At 50.1% G+C, this 10,000-nt stretch overlaps 1 protein-coding gene across 1 annotated transcript in view; it reads right to left on the reverse strand.

Moving 5' to 3' along the window:
- LOC311318019 (receptor-type tyrosine-protein phosphatase mu-like) overlaps positions 1-10,000 on the reverse strand; it is a gene marked incomplete at its 3' end in the record, with an annotated part of 215,199 nt that overhangs the window by 173,706 nt on the left and 31,493 nt on the right. The window contains 1 exon segment of the mRNA XM_084449200.1: positions 357-479. Coding sequence (XP_084305326.1) covers positions 357-479 — 123 coding nt within the window.

Raw genomic sequence — 10,000 nt, forward strand, 5'->3', positions numbered from 1 at the left:
GGGTTGGAAGCCAAGAGTAGAGGAGGGATATTATATGTGCATGCTGAGCTCAGATAGAGGAGGGATACAAGTATGTGCGTGCTGAGGTCAGATAGAGGAGGGATACGTGTGTGCTGAGGTCAGGGAGAGTTTAATAATAGAGCAGGACAGAGTAGAGCAGGAGAGAGCGGGGTGTTTGAGAACCAGAACCAGACCATGAATCACCTGGAGGTGCACGCTTACTCACACACACACACACACACACACACACACACACACACACACACACACATACACGAAGACTGTGGGCATCCAAGGTTTGGATGGAGGAGATGATGATGATGATGATGATGATGATGATGATGAAGAGGACCTACCAGAGGGCATCCATGGGTTGGCTGAGGGTCTGTCCCGGGTGTTGGCCTGCTCCCAGTCAAAGTCGTCATCCTTGCTCTGGCTGTACCCACAGCTGGCGTAGGGCACCTCGAAGCTGCAGTCTCCTGGAGCGAGAGCAGAGAGAAGGAGGTAGGGACGGTTATATACTGGTACACCAGAGAGACAAGACGGGTATATACTGGTACACCAGAGAGACAAGACGGGTATATACTGGTACACCAGAGAGAAAGGACATGTATATACTTGTACACCAGAGAGACAGGGACAGGACATATCATAGAACATGAACACTAGGCCATAGAAATAGTGAGCCAAAGCTGTGTTTGTTTAAAAAAAAATCTGTTCTGTGTGTGGGTGTGTGCGCGTGTGGGTCTCCTCTTCACGCCTGGTATATAGCTCACCACGCAGCGAGGCATTGTGGGAGTAGAAGGCGTTCTCCCAGGCGTTCTCCAAGTGTTCATAAAAGCAGCTTCCTTCCTGACGTATTTCTACTGCTAATCCCTGCTGCCTCCATTCACACACCCTCCAGCAACGTTCAGCACGGGGGGGGGTGGGTGTCTAATTATGGTAAATATATTTAGTGACACCATGGGAGCAGACACCTTGTCAGGCTTTGGATGGAATGACTCCTGGATGTGTGTAATTTAAGAGCGTGTGTGTGTGTGTGTCTGTGTGTGTGTGTGTGTGTGTGTGTGTGTGTGTGTGTGTGTGTGTGTGTGTGTGTGTGTGTCAACGCCTACCAGCCAAACAACAGTGACATGAAATGTCTGGGAGCGTCTTTCTGTTTCTCAGTGACAAACATACATTATCTATTTCTCTCCCTCTCTCTTTCTCTCTCCCTCTCTCTCTGTCCTCCATGTCAGGCTGCTAGATAAGGTTTATATCAGACCAGAGGAAAAGCAGAAAATACGGAACCTCTCTAACCACCTGCACCGATCAAATAGCTTTCCTGGGCCTTCCTGTAGCCTATCAGAGAGTATTTAAGAGATGGACACGAGGACGGCTCTATTGACCTGAGAGCACTGCACAAACACACACACACAAACAAGCTTTCTCTCTCTCTCTCTCTCTCTCTCTCTCATGCACACACATAAAACCACACACACACACACACACACACACAAGCTTTCTCTCTCTCTCTCTCTCTCTCTCTCTCATACACACACATAAAACCACACACACACACACACACACACACACACATATATTATGCATTGTGTTGCCTCTGTGTATACAAACTTTCTCATACACACACGCTCCTCACACACACACACAGACACACTCTCTCTTTCTCTCTCACACAAACTATTCACACACACACACACACACACACACACATACCCACAGACACAGCACCCCTTATTCCATTAGAGAGAGGGGGACATTAGAGAGAAGTTGAGGGTTTTATTCCGTGGATGCGGCTGGCCAATAGAATCGCAGTGTGACGGCGTGTTTTGATTAGAGGGGGGCTGGGCTCGCCCACACAGCAGTGATCTCTCTTTTATCCCTCGCCGCGGCAACCAGCACATTCTTACCCCGCGCTGATAGAATCAATCTACTGCCAGCCACGAGGGGCCTTTAAACACACACACATGTAGACACGGGAAAAACGACGCATCTTCAGCTTTGTTCTCTTCTCCGTGGGGGGCGGGGCTAGTGCAACGGTAATAAAGAAGCCCCGCCTCTCTCCCGGTTATCTCCCGTTACAGACAGGATTCCTCCCGGCACGTCTACGGTAATGGAACCCCCTCCCACTTGCCCTGCTCTGTCTTCTCACTCTCACTGTGTGTGTGTGTGTGTGTGTGTGTGTGTGTATGTGTGTGTGTGTGTGTGTGTGTGTGTGTGAGATACACTGCTGAGCTCACATTACGTTCCACGGTGATTACATCACGGGGACAGGTAAACAAATGCTTAGCCTGACCGCTCCACTAGCGCACACACACGTGCGTGCACACGCACACACACACACACACACACACACACACCGGTAGTGATATATACAGCCCAGGCAGGGTACAGGTTATCCAGCTCAGCTTAACACCAGAGTGAGCAGAAGAACAATGGCCTCTTGTATAGGAGGCCCTTCAGCTATGTAAGAATACAGTGGTTATGTGAATCTGTGTGTGTGTGTGTGTGTGTGTGTGTGTGTGTGTGTGTGTGTGTGTGTGTGTGTGTGTGTGTGTGTATGCGTGCGTGCGTGTGTGTGTGTACGTGGTATCTGGCCCTTGGGCGTTGCTGAAGTACCCATCTCAGCTCCATTGTCCATCCCGTCTCCACAGACCAGGACCAGAAATAGATCTGGAGCTTCAGCTTATCACCCCCCGCCACACCTCCACACTCACACACACACAAAGTAAAACAGTGTTTGGGTTCACATGAAAGAGCGTAAGGGGGTCTCCTTGGACCCTCCCTCCCTCCCTTCATCGATCCTCTCCTCCTGCTGTCATCCTTCCGGGTCATAGTTGTGGTACTAAGCACCTGGGACCGGCAGCTCTCTGGCTCAGCCGCCTCCTACAAAACCCTGCATGTTTATTGACCAACCAGCCACCGGCCGGGATCAATACCCTGCCCCCTCACCCCGACGCTGTTCTCTCTCTTTGTCCCTTTTCCCCCTCTCTCCGGCCTTCTGCCCCCCACCCTCCTCTCTCTCTCCCTCTCTCTCTCCCTCTCTGTCTCTCTCTCCCTCCCTCTCTCTCTCTTTCTCTCCCTCCCTATCTCTCTCTCTCTCAGTCTCTCTCTCCCTCTCTCTCTCCATCTCCGTCTCTCTCTCTCTCTCTCTGTCTCTTTCTCTTTCTCTCTCCCTCCCGCTCCCTCCCTCCCTCCCTCTCTCCCTCTCTCTCTCTCCCTCTCTCCATTTAAGCAGTGCTGTGTTGTGCTGGGAGGTGTTAGTATAGCTGGTGGACCCCCGGGGGAGAGTTCAGGTTCTACAGCGGGTCTGTGGTTAGCAGAGGCCTGGAAACGGTAACTCTCCCACCTGACCAGCGCCCGGCGGGCTGCTCTCTGGGCCCAGCGCTGAGGAAGAATCGCACGGAGCCGCGGCGAGATCCGTCTAAACTGTCAAATCGACAGCGAACCGCAGGTGCGAGTGTGATATCCGCTCCCCCCGGGCTCGCTCGGAAACACCGGGGTAATATGACATCAAAATTGAATACACCCTCCAAAACAACCTCCTCCATTTCTCCTCCTCTGCTGCTCCGCCCTCTCGCCCCTCCTATCCGTCACCCTCCGCCTGAGAGGATCATGTAGCGGCGCTAAGCCAGTGTAGCCCCGCCCCCCCCTCACCCCCCCCCCAGCCCAGCACTGCAGAGAGATTGTGTCTGGGGAGGGGGGGGGGGGGCTGTTAAATGTGGTCAATCTCCATGGCATCGGCTCTCCTTCTCTTTCACAAACTCTCCGTCTCACTATTTCTTTCCATCAACCCCCCCCCCCTCTCTCTCTCTCTCTTTCTCTCTCATTCCATTTATCAGAGGTAAACAGAGGAGACGGAGGAGGGATATTTCCCAAGGTGGCGTCGTGCTTCGCGGGGACTAGGTTGCTGTGCGGCGTGCATCAGCCCAGCTTGCTGCTGATAGCGTCGGGACAGGAAATGAGGAGACACCCCCGGGGGGGAAGAGGATCATCAATCTCTGCATCGATGCTTTTATGACTCCTGAACAGCAGCGATAAACACAACGCACGTACACACACACACACACACAAACAACACACACACTGACGATGAACAGCTCCTCTCGCTGCCTGAAGCGGCGTGTCTAAACACAGTTATAACTCTCTGTTAGACTAACAAGACAAGGCTGGTTCTCACACACACACACACATAGCACATGTTCCTTCTAACACCTGGCTGGAACCTAGCATAACACACCTGAGGCTGTAGTAGGTGTGTGTGTGTGTGTGTGTGTGTGTGTGTGTGTGTGTGTGTGTGTGTGTGTGTGTGTGTGTGTGTGTGTGTGTGTGTGTGTGTGTGAGTGTGTGCGTCCAGACAGGATATTAGGGACAATCCCACGTTGTGGTAGCTATGGTAACCCTGAGTCCTCCGACCAGAGGAACAGGAAACACAGGGAGTCATTTCCTGTCTGATTTGGTCTCTGTGGTGTTGAGATGGAGCACTAGATAACGGACAGTCATTAGCGGTCTCTGTAATACACACATTTTGCAGGCCTCGACCGCTCTGCTACCGCATTGAAACCAAGTGGAATAGGTCAAACTCACACCTCGCCTCAGTGTAAATACCAACCTATTACACTATCACTATACACACACACATACACACCCACACACACGCGCTGTGAGGTTATTCTGACATTAAGTGACATTTATAGATAATGACACATTAAAGTGTTCAGTAGGAGTGTATTGATGCGGCGTTTAAAGGATGACAGCTGCCCTGGGTGACAAATACTGTGGCTGCTCTCTTCATCAGATTTACGCAGTAGGACTGAGCTCCACTACTGTGTTCTTCACTATCAATCTACTCGCCATATAAATGACTCAACTTGTGTTTTAAAATGTTTAACCTCTCGTCAGAAGCTGTCCAGATACAGATAGTGTGACTGTAGGCGTATTGATGAGAGTCTCCAACTCACTTCATTATCTCTCTATCAATAAAACTGAGGAAGACAGCAAACTGGAGGAGGTCACCCCAGCAATTATACGGAACTCATCCAGCCATTACACAGTCCCAGTCCAGCCATTACACTGGCCCCATCCAGCATTTACACGGGCCCGTCCAGCGTTTATACAGGCCATTGACCCGCACAGCCAGAGTGATTAATCATATTATGCTCCTATCGAGCCAGACTCAGACCCCAGCAGAGATCCATTCTCCTCCTGAACCGAGAGGGCACCCGCTCGATACTCCCCCTCTCTCTCTCATCCTCCCCTCTCAACCCCCCTCCCTCCTGGGTGAGTCAGAGTCTAGGCCAGGTCTTGCTCCTCCAGCACAGTGGTGACACAACAAAAAGATGACATACACCATCACAGCACAGACAATACACCTCTATGTCAGAGATGCACAGCCTGTTTGCTTCCCACTGGAAAATGTAGAGGTAGGATCTATGTCCATCCCCCCTTTGCACTCTGTAAAGCGCATTGTGTTGCCTCTGTGTATGAAGTGGGCTATACAAATAAAGTTTGATTTGATTATTTGTTAGCTTGAGTAACCTATGAGATAGCCTGCTAACTAGCGTAGCTTGGGAGCTAACGTAACATGTTAGACTGCGTAGCCTGTTAGCTGGCACAGCCTGTGAGTTAGCATAGCCTGTTAGCCAACGTGACCTATTAGCTTGAGTAGCCTGTTAGCTTGCGTAACCGGTAGGGATGGGCAAACGATCAAAATTTCTTTTTGGATAATTGAAAGAATTAACAATCAACTATCGATTAATTGATAAGCTTTTTTTCCATTAAAACAACGCCTGAGGCAGAAATAACAAATAAAGCATGTTTCCTTGAAAATAGCTTTATTTCTTGTGTTCTGATAACGCCTACATTAGGCTGTCCACGTATGCTGATGCGATTGCACTCAAAACAGCATTCAAACTAGACACTTCAGTCCAATAATCCTCTAAGCCGTGTCGGCTGTTAAATATCAAATTTAAAGTTTTTAAATAAAAAGATCCCACGCCAAACTTCGTTTTGCCCGCTTCATCTTCAACATGGCTAGGCTGTTCTGCTGCTGCTGGACTGGCTAAATATTAATATGCATCAACTATACCGTTACTTCGGGAACCTGTTGTGTCATCGCGTAGCCTATATATTCAACAAATACATTTCTCACACAGAACGTAGACAAACTAATTTCCACTGAATTTATTAATGATTATCGAGCACATTTTTTTGTGATCGACCAAAATCCTTATCAATCAACGATCTTCGATCATTGATGCCCATCCCTAGACCGGTGAGCTAGCGTAACCTGTGAGCTTGTGTAGCCTGAGAGCTTAAGTAACCTGTTATCCAGCGTAGCTTGGTAGCCAGCGTAGCCCATTGTACCCTGGTGTAGGCTAGGAAAAGAGGGAAGGCTTCCTGTAAGCCAATGCCTGAGTAGTCTCAGACAATGACATAAAGTAAAGACAGATAGGAGGAGAGCAAGAGAGACAGGAAGAGAGAGAGAATTAAAGAGGAAGAGAGCAATAAAAGAATAATTCCACGAGAGTAGTCTGCCTGACAGTGACAGAGTTTGAGAGACGGAGGGAGAAGAGAGACTGTAATTATTTGATAAAGATGAACGAACAATAAATTCTGTTCATACCCCAGACCTAGTCATCAGTAGCCACACAAACACACGCACAAACGCATGCACAAACACACACACACACACAATGAAGACTTTCTTTTCCTCGTCTCCCTCTCTCCTCTACCCTCATTCATTTCCCTCCCTCTGTTTTGCCAAACCACAAGTGCTGGCAGTTCAGTGACCTCTCTAATGGACTGGGATTCCTCACAGTAAGAGAACACCACAAGAACACAGCAGAACAGAGCACAGTAGAACAGAACACAGCAGAACAGAGCACAGCAGAACAGAGCACAGCAGAACAGAGCACAGCAGAACAGAACACAGCAGAGGATAGTTGAGCAGAGTAGACTAGATCAGAGCTGAGGAGAGAAGATGCACTATCTCCACAACGGTGTGTAAAGCTTGGCCTAAGGGGTGGGGGCGGGGGGGCTCAGATCATTTAGGCCCCTCCCAGGTGGAGTTCTGGGCCAATCCACGACCAAACAGGAAGTGAGGCCCATTCTGGAGCGTCTCTTCACTTCCTCTCGGGGTCGGGAACCTGGAACACGTGCTGCCATGACGTAATGGAGACGGTCTACCGACATGGGAGCTGGTTCTTGGAGCGTTGCCATGGTTTCAGTGTGTGTTTAGCGGGACTTCGGAGATCTGCAGTCACACGGTGAAGCCCATTCTCCAGCGGCGAGTTCACTCAGGAATGTGGTGGGGGGTTTTCAAACGACACAATGACTGAAGCTTTTATAAATCCCCTTTCATAGAACATCGCTTGAATCGCAGTGCGTGTGCATGTGATTGTGTGTGTGTGTTTGTGTGCGTGTGCATGTGTGTATTTTGGAGAACTCAAAAGAAATAACCTGTAGAACTTCAATAGGGGAGGACGCTCCACAAAGAAACACAATCAAACCCTCCGCCTTTCACCCACACATTCCATTTAACTGCTTTAGCACAATCCGAATAAAGCTATGATTTTTGAATATAGGACATTTGAATACAATCTCACAGTGGAGAAGATTATTCACTAGAAAAACAGGCTCCGGCGCATCTGAGGCAGAGGAGATATTTAAAGTATTCAGATGTGATGTTGAACTGACAGAAGTCTGGCTGAGCAGCCGAAGTGACAGAACCGCCTCCCCCGACCTCTATCCTGCCCCCCCCACCCCCCCCCCCCCCCCCCACCTCCTCTTCCCTGCGCCTCCCCTCTCCCCTCTATCCTCCCCCTCTCTCCTCCTCCCCCTCCTGGCCAGGAGCTGGGGCTTCTGAATGAAACTAGAGATGTAGACCGGTGGAGGGAACCTCGCTGAACCACCCCCTCCCACACACCCATAAACACACACACACACATCCCCTCCCACACACCCATAAACACACACACACACAAACCAGACACACACACACACACGCCGTCAGCCTCCAAGATAAACAGTAAAGTACTAATGCAGGGCAGAGGGCCTCCTGCACACGCTCAGTGGTTCTCCGAACACAGCTGTTTATAGTCACCAGCCTGGCATAGACGGAGGAGATGGAGGGATGGATTGAGGGAGAGAAAGAAAGAGAGAGAGAGAGAGAGAGAGAGAGAAAGAGAGAGAGAGAAAGAAGGGATGAGAGAATTTGAGACAGGGAGAAGAGAGGCAGAAAGGATAGAGAAGCAGAGATGGAGAGGAGAGGGAGGGAGGGAGGGAAGGAGGAAAGGAGAGAGAAGCAGAGATGGAGAGAGGAGAGGGAGGGAGGGAGGGAAGGAGGAAAGGAGAGAGAAGCAGAGATGGAGAGAGGAGAGGGAGGGAGGGAGGGAGGGAGGGAGGAGAGGAGAGAGAGGGAGGGAGGGAAGGAGGAGAGGAGAGAGAAAGTGTGTGTGTGTGTTCTCTGCAGGTTTCTGAGGCCCAGTTTGTCCAAATCTGGAGGTTACCTTGCCAACCGTTACTCTGAGGAATTGTACTCTTCCAGCGTTTGATCTCTATCTGGAAGGTATAAACAACAACAACAACAACAACAACAACAACATTGCGGTTGTTGATTTGGAGGACAGCAGAAGATAGTCTGACTCTAGTCTGTGTGTGTGTGTGTGTGTGTGTGTGTGTGTGTATGTGTGTGTGTGTGTGTGTGTGTGTGTGTGTGTGTGTGTGTGTGTGTGTGTGTGTGCGTGCGTGCATGCGTGTGTGTGTGTGTGTGTGTGTGTGCGTGCGTGTGTGAGTGGCTCCTGGCTCTGTGTTTTCCAACATGACCTCTATTAGAGAGCTGGCTCCATGACTGGGTGTGGCCAAACCTCTCTGCTCCTCTCTACTCTACCCTCTGCCCCTGTCTTCTCTCCTATTTCTCTCTCTCTCTCTTTCTGCTCCACCTCTTCTCTCCTTTCACTTTCTCGGTCTGGCTCCTCGTGTTCTCACACTCTGCTCTCTTTCTGTTCCTCCTTCTCTCTCTCTCTCTCTCTCTCTCTCTCTTCTCCTCTGCTCTGTTCTGCAGGAGCTCCCTCCTTGGCGGGCTAACAGACTCCTTGTGCTCCGAGGCGGGCAGTGGGCTGCACCATCTCTCCTTCCCTCCCTTCTCCTCCCTCCTCTCTCTCTCCTCTGTCCAATACGGAGGGCTGTACAGGAGGAGGGGTGTATGAGTGGAAAGCAGTTTGGCAGCACATATCATTGTCGGCCGAACGGTCACCCACACTTGGGATAAGGACGTGTCTGCCTGCCTGTATGTCTATCCGTCTGCCTTTGTGCCTGCCTGTCTATCTGTCAGTCTGCCTGCCTGTCTGTCAGTCTGCCTTCTGTCTATCTGTCAGTCTGCCTGCCTGCCTGTCTATCTGTCCGTCCATCCATCCGTCTGTCTGTCTGTTTGTGGTGCATGATATGATATTAAATTAAACTGGGCAGATTAAGCATTCTGTCAGTGTTTCCCAGAAAGCTAATCCCCAGATTAAAGCTCATTATTCCCAGCAGATTAATCCAGCAGCCTTCCCCTGTGTCTATCACCTAATAGGATTTATGACAGGCCGTATTTATTTACAGAACTAAAGCTTTTATCACAGATATCAGCCGGCAATCCCCCTGGTGTTGTCATGTATTATCCTGACATGTTAATGAGTTTTACCGGATCATAATAACCCTTTAAAAAGGGTTAGAATGTATTTATGATGATTTACATATGTCGGGTCTATTCTGTAGGTTAGCAGTTTTTTTTCACACCTGTGCAGGGTTCAGGGGTGAGGTCGGGGGCAGAGGTCAGCGGGTGGGATCAGGGGGGAGGGGGGTCGCACGCAGTTTAGCTGATACCCGAGCCTCAAGGGAAAGAGCCCTGGACATTCCTGGGGTTGTGTCTACAACCACGGACAGACCAAACGCTGTATACTCCTCACCACTACAGTGAGTGGCCATAAACAGGAAGCAGAGGCTGCAGACGGGGGTC

Source organism: Borostomias antarcticus (assembly GCF_949987555.1).
Source record: "Borostomias antarcticus genome assembly, chromosome: 2".
NCBI classification, from domain to species: Eukaryota; Metazoa; Chordata; class Actinopteri; order Stomiiformes; family Stomiidae; genus Borostomias; species Borostomias antarcticus.